Source organism: Sinohyriopsis cumingii, unplaced genomic scaffold, assembly GCF_028554795.1.
Source record: "Sinohyriopsis cumingii isolate HCF-2022 unplaced genomic scaffold, ASM2855479v2 utg000229l, whole genome shotgun sequence".
Classification (NCBI taxonomy): domain Eukaryota; kingdom Metazoa; phylum Mollusca; class Bivalvia; order Unionida; family Unionidae; genus Sinohyriopsis; species Sinohyriopsis cumingii.
In genome coordinates, this window is record NW_028315879.1 from 8,443,458 (window position 1) to 8,460,667 (window position 17,210).

Consider the following 17,210-nt stretch of genomic DNA (forward strand, 5'->3'; position numbering starts at 1 on the left):
ATAGTCATAGGTTGCTAAATAAATGTATGATAATAATATCACAGTAGAATAAATCCAGTGATGTGAAGTGGTAAAATGCTGAAATTTGTTCAAATTTTTTCCCTTATGCTTATAAAAAATGTATTAGTTTAAGGTAAAATTACAACACTGGTATTGTTTTGTTTGCACGTGATTAAGAGGTAAATGGTTATATATTTTCATTATTTGTTCTACTCTATTATTTGATTATGATATAGCTGTTCTTTAATGTATTGTGATGCACTCAATAAAAATGGTATATTTTAGTGAAAATGTTTTAGTTCCAAGTCACCGTGTGAATACAATTGATAAATTATGCTGCTAAGTCCATTGTATGAGTCCTTATTTTTGATCTCAGAAGTTCATATGTATGGATTTGGAATCCAGTTTGCTAAGCTGCGAAGTAAATAAACTCTTTTCAAACTTATATTTAGGAAGTGTATATTAATGCATTTTGAAATATTGTATTCATTTTAAATTTGTGCATAACACTATAAATACAAGGGCCAAGAAACAATTTCCTAAAAGATGATTGATGAAATGGAGCAGTATGACAGTTATTGTATGATCATTACACAGGAAGACTAGGAGCTTGTTTAAGACGACACAGATGGACACTGAGATGCATTTAATGTAAAGCTGAAATATAAGGCAAGCAGCATTAAGAAGCTAATAGAGAAAACTACAGTCTTGTTGGAAATACATAAACACAAAACTATTTTATTTTACAGGAGCTGTTCAAGAAATTTCGATCTATTCTTAATAATCTTACACCACAGAAGTTCCAGACACTGGTAGCTAAAATGCAAGCACTTGAAATTGACACCGAAGCCCGCCTCAAAAGTGTGATTGACCTTGTGTTTGAAAAAGTAAGTTGTGACTTTTATGACATGTTTTGTTATGGCTACACAGCAAAGTCCAAATAGGGCACATTGTTTAACAGCGGTCCATCCATGTTGGTATTTTGTTTATCCAAGTCCGTTTTTCCACAACTGTTCAAAAACTAATAAATGTGTAATGTAACAAGATCTATTAAATGACGTTAATACTTTTTCCGCATGCGTTTACGTATATTGATCATACCTGGTCAGGGAATTAATGTATTGGCATTGATGAGGTGCGAGACTTTGTGATGTTTCATTAGTTTTATATTTTTGGGTCACTTGTGGCTAAGTGTGCTTATTATGTGGTCCTTCATCCATCATGCATAATGTATTCAGACTAGTTACACTGAACCAATTTATAGACAGTTTTACTGGGAGCATTCTGGGATTAGTGCGAGAATTGTATTCGTAACATGTTTCAATGACATCATTGGAAGACATTTTTTCAGAAAGTATATTCTTGACATGGATTTCATGGGCAACTACTCTTGCATTTGGCTGTTAGGCAGATGGCCGGTGAGTGCTTTCGGGTTCCACTTGAGACTCTTGTTCAACCTAAACTGTATGTTGAAGCTTTAATGCATTGAAAGAGTTGTTGAATTTAATGTACATTTCAGTTAACCAGGTACTCTGGATATTATTACAATTATGACGTTCCCATGGAATATTTGTGTTAAAAGTCCAGATTTTCAACAAAGCTTAATCTCGGCAGAGACGATTATTTTGCTGTAAGATGTACATTTGCTTTCATGTTTTACTTTTATATTAACCAACCATATTATGCAGTAAAAAATGTGTGTACTATGGCACTGGGTAGGAAGGTATGTTTTTTAAAACTTGTATATTATAATGTAGTATATATAGTTTACTAAGCACTTCAAGTCCTGGGCAAAACCATCTCAATTAGATGTACAAATCAACTTTGGGAATTTTTTTTAAGCCTTGGGAGGAAAAACTCTATGGTTTGCAACAACAAAAAGGGGGACAGTCAGCCAGCTGGTGACATACATGCCAAACACTACATTTTCGGGATAATGATGACACTTTTTTTCTGCACCAAATTAGGTTTTTTGCATGTGGCTTTTGCTTTTTTTTGATAAATAGAAAGATAAAAACAAAGCAATACAAATTGTTTTGTCATTCTTATTTTCTTTTTAATTGTGCTCTTATTAATTTGAGACTTCTGAATAAGATGACTTGCATTATAATGGGGCAAGAGCACTTCATGATATATATATATATATATATATATATATATATATATATATATATATATATATATATATATATATATATATATATATATATATATATATATATTTGTAAACTTTATGTGACCAATTTTCAATAGAACAAAGAGACATGTTTCTTCAAATTTGAAATTTTCCTCAGATTTATTGTCTTGATAAGCTAGTTAGTGGACCAGTCTATACCTTTAGAGACAATGGTGCCAGATGTCAATCAAAATGTTTTACGGGGTGAGTTGTGGATATTATATGATGTTCAATGTTGGAGCAGATGGATGTTTTCAAGTTTCAAAATATCAGATCAGAAAAGAGGACAAAGCAGTGCTTTGTGAACTTTTAATGCGACTATTGTAATACTGATCATGCTTATGTTTGATTGTCAGTTCACTATCATTCAACGAAAGTTACACATATGCTAGTTAAAAGGAGTGCTGAATATAAATAAATTTTCATGATTTTGTGTTTGTATTCTGCTTATAATCCATATGGATTTTGCCCTCTCTGAAAGAATTTGACTTGCTACAGAACCACTTTAGTAGCAAGAAGGATGTTTTCAATAGGTGCTATAATTTTGATACGTATTTTATAGATCCACTTTTGGCATGCAAATTAAGCTTTATTGGCCACTGATAATAGCAATACCACAATCCTGGGTGTGGTGGGTTGGGAGGTGTTATCATGTATGCTGAAGCACAAATTTATTATTATTATTATTACTATTATTATTTTCTGATTTCAGGCTATTAGTGATCCAGGATTTATGGGAGTCTATGCCAATATGTGCAGATGTTTATCTATGGTAAGTAATTTGAAAGGAGGTCAATCATTATATGCAGACCTTAACTTGTAATATTTATATTATTTGAAGCATTTGTCCTGTTGCAGCTCCACATGAAAGAGTAAAATTTGCCTCTGTCCCAGAGATAATGTTTTGCCATTATGTCTTTGAAATCAGTTTTAAATTCTTTTAAAATAAAAGATCATTGAGTGAATATAACCCTACCTATAAGAATATTATGAAAATTGTATTAAATTAGATGAATATTTGTGAAAAAATGTTTTAAGGAACTATATATCGGTTCTAATCTGATGAACAAGGATAGTTCTATCTAGGTGCATAACCCTACTTCTTTGGGCTATTGTATGGTCACCAAAATACATTTGATCCCACCTAGCTAGTGATTCATTTTGTTAGCTGTCCATTAGAATGTTTGTTATCTAGATAGTTGACATGTTATCCATGTCAGCTTATATATAACACAAATCTTGGGCAGGAAAAAATCTGAACATGAAAATGTTGAATAGTAATATATTTTTTTCTGCAACTTCAGAGAAATAATTACAGATATTATTTAATTTTTGTGACTTAGGTCCTGGAGAATTCGTTTTGAAAATATTCAAGTCTTGTGTAAATGAGAGAAACCTATGAGAAACATCAACAAAAAGAAAACTGCAGGCAACACAATGTGCATGAAATGAAATTCCATAAGATTTTTTCTTCAATAAAAAAATAAAAATGAGTTCAATCAAATATTTACAGACCTGATACTTCAATTTACAACAGTTCATGCCCTTCAATTCATTGTAGTTTAAAGTCCCAGCAGAAAGTAAGCAGGGAGATGTCAACTTCCGAGCCTTGCTTTTAACAAGATGTCAACGGGAATATGAAAAGGCCAATTCTTCAGAGAAAGAATTTGATTCCAAGAGGAAGGAAATAGAGAAGGCTACTACGGTAAGAGACCAATCGAGCAAGATTTGAAAAAAGATTAAGTGTTGGCTTTATAATGTTGCTGCTATGCTTTTTTATCCTGTTTTTTTTTAAAACATCAGAATTGATTTGTGGACCATTTCACTTGATTGTTAAAGTATACAACTTCTTAAACATGTTTTCCAAGATGAAAATAGCACAGGCTTTATTTCATCTGACCTACAATGGTCCCACTTGTGGCAAATATTGATAAGGTTATTGAAGGGTTTGCAGCTCAGTAGTTTTCCAAACAATTGTATTGAGTGTTAATCACTAAATTAAAGACAGACTACATAAATTTATAGGCTGGAGCCTTTCTTGCATCGAGCCTAAATTGTTGTTGCAGCTTGTGCCAATAAAATGACAATAGATGCAGGGATGATGGTTTTCTTGAGCGTTTGATATCGCTTTGACTTTACAACAGGCTCAAAATTATCCTTTCAGGAGGAACAAAAGCAGCAGATGAAGGAAGAACTGGAAGATGAAGAAACTAAATCCAAAAGGAGATCTTTAGGAAATATAAGGTATACTTGCTCTCTTGAACCTGCACAAGGTTTCTCACAAAACAGTTCTTAAGATTCAGAAACTATCATGGAATGCGGAGTCCAAATTGCTTTTTTGTAAAGTTTTCTTGGCTGCACGTTATTAATAAGCATTTAATACATCAAGACACCCATGTTATAGCACAAATTGTACCTTACTAGTAAGAGTCCCACTTTGTATATTCATATCCATCCTGAAATGTAAATGGTGGAGAGATTTAGTATTTGTTCTTATTTTAGATATCGGAAACATTTCTGAGCTGTTTTTGGAATAGCTTTGGTTTTGTGACAAACATACATTAGTGAATTTTGCATAGCCCATATCATCCCTTTTTTGACCACAGTGGTATTGTCAACAGTTTTGCCTACACAAGCAGGGTGAGAGGAAGGTACTATTTTTTGGGCAGGGCATTGTTGCAAGTTTTGTTTTTTAACATAAGTTTGAAGGTGAGGTTTGGGTTAAAGGTTTTCATTTATGATGGGTATGATGTGTATTTAATACAGCTGTGCCTTCTCTTTCAACAGGTTTATAGGTGAATTGTTTAAGCTGAAAATGCTCACAGAAAATATCATGCACGACTGTGTCTTCAAACTTTTGCGAACCAAGGATGAGGAAAATTTGGAGTGCCTTTGCAGATTGCTCACAACCACAGGCAAGGAACTTGAAACAGACAAGGCCAAAGTAAGTACACGTTTTGTGTACTTTTTTGAAAAGTTCACTTAATGTTTGGTTGAAGACAAGGCCTAAACTTGAGTGCTTGTTTATTAAAGGATGTGTATTCCTTTGCATTTTACAGGCATTAACGCAGTTTCCCTTGAAAAAGGATTTCAAAAGCATGTAAATTTCAAAATGTTATATCCCAATATGTCATCATTTATCGCGTTTCAACTTGAGCTGATGATGACAGTATTTACATTTCCAGGTTAATATATGAAATATTGTTTATAATCGCTTACAAGTCTGGTACAACTACAAACTGCATAGATCTTGATCTGCAAGGGCATAATGTATTGGCATATGTGGGTCTCTTTAGTTGGTAATTAAATCAACAACCCTAAATGCTGGTGACCTCAGCTGGACCTCATTTATAAGCAGATCTACACTTTGGCTGTTAACTGTATTATTAATGTATTGATAATTTTTGTTACAGCCTAGAATGGATCAATACTTTGCGCAGATGCAGAAGATAGTCAATGAGAAAAAGTTGTCATCTAGAGTCCGCTTCATGCTACAAGATGTGATAGAACTCAGAGAGGTAAATGTGTGCTCCGAAATGAAGTTATATAAAATATGTAGCATAATAATTGTAGCATGTAAAACTTGTACATATAGTAATAGACATTTTGAATTACAAGGTTTCAGCTTTAGATTAAATATCATTTCAGAAAATTTGAAAATGTACATTTGTAATTTTTTGTATGATAATAAACATGGACACAATTTTGATATAGTCACTAAAACATGTAATGAAAGCCCCTCCCAAAACAGTTCACGCTATGTTGAATTTGTGGTAATTAAGAAAAGGTTTTGATACTGCACAGCTTTGCATAATAATGTGTAACGGCATTTTGTATCCATCTGTAGAATTTTCTGCTGTTTTATGACTTCATCTCTAGTAATATGAAAAAATTTACTGCCAGACTGACATGTGAATTGTGAATAAATATACGAGCCATCTTCGTTTGTCAGGATTATTATTCCTCTTGAAAACTAAGTTTGGAGGGGTATACTGGAGTAAAGATCATTCATTTGAACATTCACTTGGTTTTCTTAACATAGTTTCAGAAACCTTTGCAGTCATGTCATGAAACTTGTATATTTTTTGTAGTGTAGCTTGATAGTTTCCTTGGAAAAAAAGTCTTGACTTTTCTTACTTTTCCGCATTTTTATTACATATTGTTTAAATCGATCCACACTTTATCTGGTTATATATCCCAAAATATTTTGGATGTCTTCATGAACATGGTATTCCAGTTTTACAATAGCATAGTTAAACATTGATTGGTACCTGTAGAGCTGTCCCCTTTCATTCAGGTTATAAGTACATTACTGTTAGAGATTAAGGTATCATCCTAAAACTTTGTAATAGCTCTATTTACATTTCTCTTACTGAATAATGTGTCTTCCTAAAATTTTGTAACCTATTGTATCATGACTTGACAGTGTGTCATGCATGGAATATATTCTCATAAGCATCATCAGGAGACACGATTTCATTTTTGAAATATTGTATCCTGATAATTACAGGCTAAATGGGTGCCAAGAAAGGTGCCAAGAAGGGTGCCAAGAAGGGACAACATCAACCCCAAAACGATTGATCAGATTCATCGAGAAGTAGCACAAGAAGCGCAAGATTGGACCATGTTTGTGCAAACCTTGCCACAAGCCAAACCCCAGAAGGAAAGTGAGTAACATCAGAATTGTAAACATTGCTCTGCAAGTTGGTATTTAATATGGCTTAGTGGTATCAGTTGTAAAGTCATACCGCATAAGACACAAGTTAAAATGGGCTAATTTCAATAACCAAGATTTTTCATCTTTTGACAGCAATTCAACCCTTTCTAAAGGGAAAGTTGGTAAAGAGGCCAGCGACCAATGTTTTTAGTAGTGTTCACTTGCAATATATTCATAAATAACTAGTGTACTTAAGAAAATGTATTTAACTTCTAGAACCTGTTTAGAGTTCAGTATTTCGGTAAAGGTTTTAAAATTTTCTTCTGGAATGGATATGCTCAACATCTTTTTCATTTTTTTTTATAATCTGAAGGTTGTGGCAGACCTGGACAGCCCAGTGGCTTCATGAGTGGTGGAGCAGATGGTTGGAACACGGTATCTCGAGCCCCACTCTGGACAGATCGAACCATTGATCCCACCAAACTCAAACTGTCAAAGGTAAGACGCTTCTTGTGCAGTTATATACTTTATTTACCTCATCTTGTAATGACTTGTATGTTAATAAATACCCATTCCAATATTTTCAAACTGGAAAGAAGCCTGTGCAGATTGCTTAAAGCTATTGTCCAGGTAATAGGTTGCTGTTTTAAAATAATGCAGAAAATTCAAATGTAATTGTCACTTGCACGAGTGGAATGGACAAAACCTTAACAAATTCAGACGGCATGAAATTTCAATAGGATTGTCAGTGAGGATTTTAAGAGCCATGGTGGCTTAGTAGTTAGAGTATTGGCTCCTTGCAACTGAAAGGGTGTGGGTTTGAATCTGAACATTGAATCAGTCCAAGACTACTACCGTGGTGTGCCATTGGCTAAGGCACTTTGCTGCAGTATAGTTGCTACTAATTGATCTACATAAATCACTAGACCAGGTGTCAGAATGGATTTATTATCTAACATGTTTAAAGTTTCTTAATCAAAAGTCAGTTTCAGTTTGGCATTCTAATAGAAACCTCTTTAGAAACTTGAGTTGCCATATGAATTTTACACTCTTTCTGATAGCGTTTTGCTTTGGTTGATGGTGAATTTTCAATATGGAGGGGTAACAGTTCTTCTCGTGATGCAGCAGTGTCAGAGTTTGCCCATCGAGCATAATTTAGCATGGAGAATTCCTTTCGTTAGTAAGAGCCAGAACTTGGCAAAGGTTATTCAAATCTTGTACTCTATGTCAGTTGCAGGCTTTTTATGATCAACTGTCAAATGTCTATGAAAATAAAGCCTATTTTCTGTATTTACCAAAGAAGAATGATTATTGAATTCAAAGATGTCTAAATAGAAAGCAGAAAGTTGCTCCATTTTAACTTTTTTTTTCAACATTGTTTCAGCTGGGTGACAGCGAAAACATTCCGCCTGGCCCAGGTGGTGGAGCTGCGCGGCTCTGCTGGTTCAAGGGTAGCACAGGGGTAGTGGCCAGATCACAGGAGGGAGAGCGACCTAATGCACCGGGCAAATGGTATGACACATTGATTTATTCTCCATAAGAAATAAAGCAAAAAAGATTTTACAATTTCATTGATACCTGATATTTTTTTCTTGTAAATAAAATTCTTCAAGGTGACATTTGTATTTTGATATGTTTTAGATGATCCGTTTTTATCGGCATTGTGCCATTTCAATTGAGAGGGAAAACGTTCATTTTTCAGGTATTTGGTTATCAATTTGCAGCATCAAATGATGGCTTGAATAATGATCACATTGTGAAAATTCTGATTGTTATGCCGATATGAATGATTACTGTACCAGTTTGTTTATGTGTAATTTTAGATGAGGATATAACATTTGTGTAAGAAAAATAACACATTATGACCAAATCAACACATGGAAGCAACCAAGATGGGAAAGGATGAAATATCCATTCAGGGGATCATAGACACCCTATACAAAATCTGACATTGCTCTGTAATTTTACTCACCATGCAAAACACCATCTACTTTCCAAGCTATTTCACTAGAAGACCTTTTTCTCCTTATGAAAAGTTTTGCCTCTGTGATGCAGGGATTGATAACTGCCTGTCTTTACATTGTGCAGTGTGATTGAGTTCTGATATCGGAATCAAATGTTGTATCATGTGTATCAGTTATGCACATTCTGTTGCCTTTACCTTGTTTATCTCCCTGAACTGTCTTTTAAAACATGGTCAGTAGTTACAGGATAGCAATGTTGAATATTTGAAAATAAACATGATTTTAAGTGGTCTTGGCCAGTAATGTATTAGTGAGAAGTGAGACAGTAGAAACTAGTGGGAAGTGGGACAGAACAGTAACTTCCTGGTGGCGACAGTTAAAGGTTTTAGTTTTTGGTCAAGTTGGTTAAAGCTAATGCATTTTACATCTTTGTGGGATCAAAATGCAGGTCATAGGCATCTTTAAAATGCCACTTGTTTGATTTATTATTTGAAAGCTTTTGGTATTGAAGTTGAGAGGAAAATCCTTAGTTGGGGTTTAGTTTCAAAAAGAGATTACAATCTTTTAATCTGACAGCACTTCACCTTGTCCATCCCAGTTTGGGAAATCTCAAAGATGATCGTAGTGGAGACTACCACAGCATTGAAAGGATAATTCATGTCTACTTCCGTTGAATATCATACATTCTGATAAGGGTTTGTCTTTGTAAGTTTTCTGTTTTGAGCAAAGCGGACAAGTCTGAGGATGAGGGCGGTCGCAGAGGAGGTGGACGAGGAGGATTTGGACGACCAGGGCCCCCAGCCAACCGTCCCTCTCAGGAATCGGAAAGAGAGAAAGCCCTTGCAGCTGCCAAGTTAGCATTTCCAATAAATCACTACTTATTACAGTTTTCTTATGTATACAGGACTCTGAATTCCTGAATTTTCATGTGGTCAGTTTTTATGATTTGACAAAAACGGACATTTTTCCTCAAATTAAAAGAACCCCCGAAAGTGACAAATGTCTGGTTTAATACAGTAAAATACATGGCCACTTCCAACATGCTGCACCTGCTGTATCCACATAATTATCTGCCAAAGAAACGCAATTACATTTTGAAGAATTTTAGTCCTTTGATGAGGTAGCCATTATTAATCCTTGATATAATTGTTTAAGTAATACACTATGTATGTTTTGGTTTGTTTGGCAAATACTGGTTCCTTTGTTCCAACTAAGTATTTGAATTTCAGCGTGTAACTCCTTTCTGTAGATTAATTATTAATCTACTGCTGTACCTGATGATTCAAATGCAAGTGCCAGCAATTGACAGCAACATGTCCAAATTAAGGGACTGTGACAATTTTTTATATATACATCCTTTAACAGTCCAGTTTTACACAGTTTCTTAGATTGGTCATTAATATAAAACCAGACGTGACCTTGCATGTGCATGGCTGATATGATTTCTACGGTCTATGCATGTATAGTTTGCAGGAATATGTCATCATAAGCTGAACTGCTCCGGTGGCCTAGTGGTTAGAGAGTCTGCCTCTTATGCGGGAGGTCGTTGGTTCAATCCCTGGCCGAGTCATACTAAAGACTTACAAAAATGGTACTAACAGCTGCCTCGCTTGGTGCTCAGCATTAAGAGGTCAGTGTTAAGGACTGGTCGGCCTGGTGTCAGGATAATGTGAGAGACACACACACACCATCATAAACTGTGTTCAGAACTCCAGAGAATGAGTGATTTTCATTTTTTGAGTGGATCACAACAAATTCTTACAGACCCTCTGTAACTCCCCTATTGTGATATTCAGGGGATTCACTTGAATAGTATAATATACATGTTTTTGAATTATTATTGTGTAGTTGATAGTGTTAAGTAGCCTTTAATAAGAAAGATCAAAAGGAATGGAAGACGTTTTTATTCATTCCAGGAATTTAGCATAACCTACAGCGGATTCATGTAATGATGTTAATGATGTTTTTGCAAACATGAACTCTTTTGTACACTTTCAGTTTATTTTAATTGCGATACTATCATGATAAATATTTTATTGAAGAAAATTATTGCACTACTTGTGATGTGACATGATTGGCACAACCTTACAAATCTCAGAATATTGGTGACTTGTACTGCAATAAGATCTTGTTGCTGACATCCTTCTTTAAGTGTAAATGTTTGCCAGTTCTAAATTGGTACTGTTACACATAACTATTTATTTAACCTGGGACACTTTCAATATTGAATCCTTCAAGTATAGCAAAATAGCCCACCAAACAATGCAACATTACGACATTTATCTTTTGGTGAAGGCAATACTATAATAAATATGTATGGTTAATTCTCAACAACAGGATAGTAGATGAAAATGTGGGCAGTAACTTCTCAAATTGGACGTTTAACTTTTTGTTGAATATTTAAGAACTGCTTTTCATTGATAAGAATTGTTCAGCGCTTGTTATAGTTTGGATTCATCAGTTTAACTATTTTAAAAGTTTCTCTCCAAGAGAGTTAACCCAAGTTGACATTTTGTTCTGAGGATATTGCGAGTCAAAAAGTTGGATTTTAAAGCAAATAGTTATCCTTTTCAGGACTATTGTTGCCCAGAGACCATCTGAAGAGACGAGTGGTGGGCGAGAACCTGAACGTGCCAAGACTGTGGAAAAGCCATCCATTCCTGTCCAAGAGCTCAGAGAGGACCAGATATTAAGCAAGACCCGTGCTGTTATGGATGAATATCTGCATATACAAGATGTTGGGGTAATGATTCTTTTGGGTGATATTTCTCAAATAGGTGTAAAAAAAATCATAACAGCTGTTTACATCATATTTGGAAAGATGGTAAAAAATTAAAGGCCAAGATTGGTCTGAAATGTTAATTAGGTTGTTTATAGTTGTACAGAGGATTGCAGCCAGATGAGGACTAGTTCAAAGTACAGTAGTCCCCCTCTTATAAGGCCACCTCTATTGCAGCAGGGAAGTGGCCTTATAATGAGAGTTGCCTTTGTAGAGGGGGATGACAAATGTGAATAGTAAATACATATGAAGAAAGTCTCAAGTACATTTAATGCTAAAACATTTAATATGTTCATTAAAAAATCACATTCATGTTTTGAAATAAATGTAAAACAAACTGTTTCATCATTTTCAAAAGAATGTTATGAATAACCTTTGATATAGACTTAAAACTGTCTTTATAATTATGTTACAGATCACATAATCTGTCACTATGTTGGTAACAGTCTAAAAGACAAACCAGTCTCGTCACAGTTAAAAATAGCCTTTGCTGTCATATCCCCTGTATATATCGTTTAGTCTTTTGTTTCAATCTTCGACAACTTCATTATTAACATCAGCTGATTCTCCACTATGGACAGAACACTTAATATTGTGTCGCACTTGAAATCTGTGTAACCATCCGTTACGTGCAGTATAGTCATCATATCCCAATTCAGCTGACAAAATCGTTGCTTTTTCTTGTCATTCAAATCAAGATACAAACATCTCCTGGCTCAAATAATCTTCCTTTTTCCGTCCATTTCACCTTCCCACTTCAGGAGAATTGATTCCTTACCTTTCATGATATTGTTTATCTGAGTCTTTCCGACATTATAGTTTTCTGCAAGGATCCTCGACACACACACCCACCTCTCGGTCAGTTGAATTACTTTCACTTTCTCTTCTAAACTGAGAATTTTTCTTTTCCTCGATGACATATTGATCTTTTTGCAGTAAGTTATTCATGTTGCCAACTAAACAAATTGCCGTGTGTTTTTAAAGGAAGTGATCATGTCACGTGATTCGTTAGTCGCAGTCTGGTACCCTATTGTTTTTATACATTTCTTTACACTAAGTGAGAGAAGCCAAAACGGCTTCGATATGTACCATTAACATCACGCAGATTTAACCTTGTGGCCGTTAGGACTTGTAATATTGACAATTATTGTCAGTAGTAATTGCCACTAATTATCAAAGTGAACAAGCTCAATATCCTACTAAGGGGAGAAATAAAGGCTATCAAACCATTTTCCTGCCGACTTGTGTATTGTACATCGATACTGCCACTTCTCAGCTGTTACTACTGTTCAATAATTGTAATCTTAACAATTATCAGAGTGACTAAACCGGACATCTTATGATAACACAACAGTAAGGTTAATTGGATTACATGTACTTACCCTTTTGTATGGATTAAAATTTGAGTCTTTCTCGGCTTTACTGAATAAATGGGGTTTCTCGTGAGGCGTAAATGATATAATATTAACCGTAGTGGTACATGTATTTTAGTCAACACTTCTTTCAGTAACGAAAACCTGACATCAGGAAACAGAAGTCGGATTATTTAACACACGTTATGAATAAAATACTGGTTCTGGATACATATTACAATAAAATGCAGCCGCTTGTAAGGGTAAATTTTATATTATTGCACTAATATACTGACCGCTGGTCGCGTTAGCCGGGTGGCCTTTCGTGAGGGGTAATTTTGAACATAAACTCGTCGGTGCCAACGGATTCTGGCTGTAAGGAGTGGGTGGCCGCTAGTCATGGTGGGGGTGGGGGCGTTCAAGAGGGGGACTACTGTACTGGATTTATGGGTAGACTTGTTTTACAAGGATGGAGTCTGCAAAAGTTCTATCCAGCTTTCAGCTTCATACAATTCTTTAAAGCAGTGTTTGACCTTGTCACAAGACACCTAGTCTGTATGACAAAGTTTGGACCTAACTGTTGATCATAGCAAGCAAATCTGTAGTTATCTACTGGTGTGATAAAAGAAAAACTCAGCAGTGGGATATATGATCACTTGGAACAAAGGATGAGATGCCAGCTTCTACCATAAACTAACTGATTTTGCATAGAAGTGGACATCAATTGTCTAATGTTTAGCAAGCCATACTTCAAGAGATTAACAGGAAAGAAAATTCTGAATGCTCAAAATTTTAATTTATTTTGTTTTATGTTAATACACATCCAAAAGCAATAAGCATGATACATGTATTTTCAAAATGCATGATCAATCCTATTCTTATATGAACTCAATAACAAGCAAATTTCCGTAGTGCCTAAATGCACATAGACTGTGTTTGCTAAAGAGCAAAGCTCTGTATAACTAGACTTAATTAGAGATAGACTTACTTAAAGATGAAAATGTGATTATGATAGGTCACGGGGATAAAATTAGATAAGTTGTTAGAGTACCAATTCATAAATGCCCTGATTCATGATTGTAGCAATATACAAGATGAAAAAGAGCAACTAAGCTAACTCGTAATGGTGGACATTTTGAAATATCGGTATATGACTCAGTTTTAACTTAGTTAAGAGAATATGTGTTTATTTAATTTTGCAGCAAGTACAATGGCACTGGAAATTGCATTTGGGAAGAAATACAATTCCATGTAAATTGAAAGAAGATATTTAAGAAAGTTTTGATAAGAGAAATCGAAAAACTTTCAAATGTTTTGACTTGTTTTTGTTGCTCACTGCAAAGACTGCACAAAAGGTGCCTGATTGTATAATGCTTATATTATCAACCAGAAAGGTCTTGTCTCAAACAATCAACATTATTATTTTATGGTTGTACTGCTCATTGACTGTATTATCTAATTTGATTCATTTCTTTAGAATTTCTCTCGTGGCTTTATCCCACACAGTTTTTTTAACAGGAACTTTATTAAACTCGTACTCTTGGCATTAATGTTAGGTGTTTTGCTCTTGAATCATCCATGTACTCCAAGTCTTGAGATTTCTCCAAGCAGTTGACATGTATCGATGTTCAGTGTTATATATTTCATTCTTTCAAGCAGTTATCTTATACTTTGGCTCATTTCCGCCAACTCTGTAAAATGTAAACTTAATGCTCTGTGTCATAATTCATTTAGCCTCTGTTCATTTTGTTAATAGATCTGGTTCTCTGGCAATATTCAGAGTTCAATCCTTAAATAAGTCTTGTCATTCGTCGCTATACATCATGGCGGTTATGTATCGAATAGTTGACTTTTTTGTACTGATTATATTTTTTTTATATCACTGATTGATCCTCGTTTATTCTTAAAGGCAAACATAACGGATGTAGTAATTTTTGTCACACTTGCTTTGATATTACAGAGCTAACTATGGAAGTGTTCGTTTTCATTTATGAACTTGAACATGTTTTGATATTTATTTAATACTGTTATATTGGTTCTCTAAAAAATACAACATTTTGGAATAAGTTTAGCAAAATCTTGGCCTAGTCTGGTGACTATTTACCAGCCATGCTGAATATGTTATTTCCCCTGACATCAAGGAAATTAGGCAGAATCACAAGGACAGTTTAGCACTCAGACACCAGGATGCAGTGCTCCGTAAAATGGATTAACTGTGTGCTTTTCAACTCACAGTGACCATTTAGCCAAACCAATCTATTGATTAACGATTTGTAAGAATTTCGTCAACAAAATGAAAAACAAAACTCAGCGACAGTTGATATTGAGTCTGTTGCAGGAATACAGGATATTTGGCACATTACTGGAAACGATATCTTAATAGCAGGTGCACTTTCACTTGTATGGAAGTTCTATATTGCTTTATTTTGAATATAATGTTTGTCATTAATAAGATATATTCCTGGTAATTTTATTGTTATATTCTCATATATGTTTGCATCAATCTTTCTCGTTCTCTATGAGCGGGTGTGTTATGAATATTTATGAAAGGAGCTGTTATATATATCTATATTGTGTCTTTTCCGTTTGTCACATGATAGTAGATAACATCAGAGCTATAAATGAATGTTTACATGTCTTATAATTAACCGTAATAATGAACCTCTGTAAAATTGTGGGGTGATTCAGCCCTGTGTGTTCTGTTGTGTTGTGTCATGTGACTTTGGATGTATTGCGAAATAGATCGAGCAGGAAAACATTGTGTTGTAGACCCTAAGGGTGCATGCAAAGTGAAGAGGGTAATTAATCCATTACTATTTTCCTATGTTCTGGTTTTAATAACAGTCGACAGATGTATTTATCGTTGTGGTTAGGTATAATTCTAGGGGAACCGATTGTTTGGATTATTCATTACAAAGTGCTTGTTGACTCTGGATTAAAGTATTGTTATTACTATTATGAGTTCCATGATACGGTTTATTAGACAATGTCATACATTAAAACTTTTGACACTTTAGCACATTCAAGATTTCAGGTACGTTAGCAGATTCGACTTCTGAAATTAATTCGAGCGCTCGTTTCTGTGAGACTTGTTTATAACGTTTAGTGTTTATTTTGAATTTAATTTATAATACTGTAAGTTACTCTAATATATTTATTTCATAACATAGAGAATTAAATTATTTGTCAAATTTTACACAACTTGTTGGTTTTGCGTCTATCTGTTGCTTAGTTTAAGACCATAATCATAACATATGATTTGGAATGTATAACGTTATCACAGAGTATCCCAACGTAGCATAGCAAGCCTTATTTGGAAAACACATTACCGTGACAATCTCGTGCTATCTGTCATTTTGGACAAAGTATGGTTAGCATACATATACCAATATAATTTTCATGATGGTTCAGTTTGCTTAATAATATTATCATTAGCCAAACTTCCTGACAAACACAAGTCTACTTAGATAGTAGATTTTAACTTTAGTCATATTTTTGTCTTTGAAAATAGTTTTATTTGCTCTATCATAAGGTAAAGGACCAAATCATAATCTCAGCTACCTCGTGGCCATGCTACCTTAAGTTGTGTTATTCAGGCTTTGCACAAATTGTATCCAACACCGAATTCAATAAACATAGCGACCCTCATGTGTCTAAGAATGAGGTTGAAAATAAAATTTTGGTCCCTATCTTTTCAATTCTACAACTTCAGCAAAAGTGAGGTAAATGGTTAGCAATAAATCGAAAATGTTTAAATCTGTCATGATAAAAACAAATAATTAAATGCATATTATACATTTAAAAAGATGACCAGATTTTGCATTTTGTGATGGCGGTTGGTTCGTGCAGAAATATAAAAATTAAAGAAGACACATTTAAAGTGTCCAGCAAATTAATTATGCATTAGCATAATTTAATTAGCGTTAGCAAGTTCGTATAAAAAGTACGGAAAATCTAATGCACATAATTTTCTTCAGAATCAATAAACATTTTATATGGCGTTTTATAGCAACTATGTTTTCAACTTTTTGCGAAGGTGATAATTTGTACAAGTAAACTTATATCCTTTTAAATTAATTATGGATCTGGGATTGAACTAGAAACCTTTAGTCGAAGCACTTTATCTGTGTCCTGCAACTCATTTAAAAATTTCATTTAAACTAGATGTTGTCATTGTTTTCTTAGAGATGAATAGTTATTACAGACACTGAAATAACCTTCATATAAATCAATACGCACACTTTTTACATAATAAAATGGGAAAGCATTTTGCAGCCTTGAA

The 17,210-nt window shown here is 34.3% G+C and overlaps 2 protein-coding genes across 6 annotated transcripts in view; both read left to right on the plus strand.

Annotated features, from left to right (window-relative positions):
- LOC149774518 (uncharacterized) overlaps positions 1 to 17,210 on the plus strand; it is a 643,609-nt gene that overhangs the window by 459,295 nt on the left and 167,104 nt on the right. The gene's annotated exons all lie outside the window — the stretch shown is intronic.
- Positions 1 to 17,210, plus strand: part of LOC149774524 (eukaryotic translation initiation factor 4 gamma 1-like) — a 53,107-nt gene that overhangs the window by 1,720 nt on the left and 34,177 nt on the right. The window contains exons 2-11 of the mRNA XM_089945284.1: positions 750 to 887; positions 2,889 to 2,948; positions 3,738 to 3,881; positions 4,341 to 4,420; positions 4,964 to 5,120; positions 5,590 to 5,694; positions 6,687 to 6,843; positions 7,207 to 7,331; positions 8,218 to 8,345; positions 11,372 to 11,540. Coding sequence (XP_089801410.1) covers positions 750 to 887; positions 2,889 to 2,948; positions 3,738 to 3,881; positions 4,341 to 4,420; positions 4,964 to 5,120; positions 5,590 to 5,694; positions 6,687 to 6,843; positions 7,207 to 7,331; positions 8,218 to 8,345; positions 11,372 to 11,540 — 1,263 coding nt within the window. The remainder of the gene's footprint in view (positions 1 to 749; positions 888 to 2,888; positions 2,949 to 3,737; positions 3,882 to 4,340; positions 4,421 to 4,963; positions 5,121 to 5,589; positions 5,695 to 6,686; positions 6,844 to 7,206; positions 7,332 to 8,217; positions 8,346 to 11,371; positions 11,541 to 17,210) is intronic.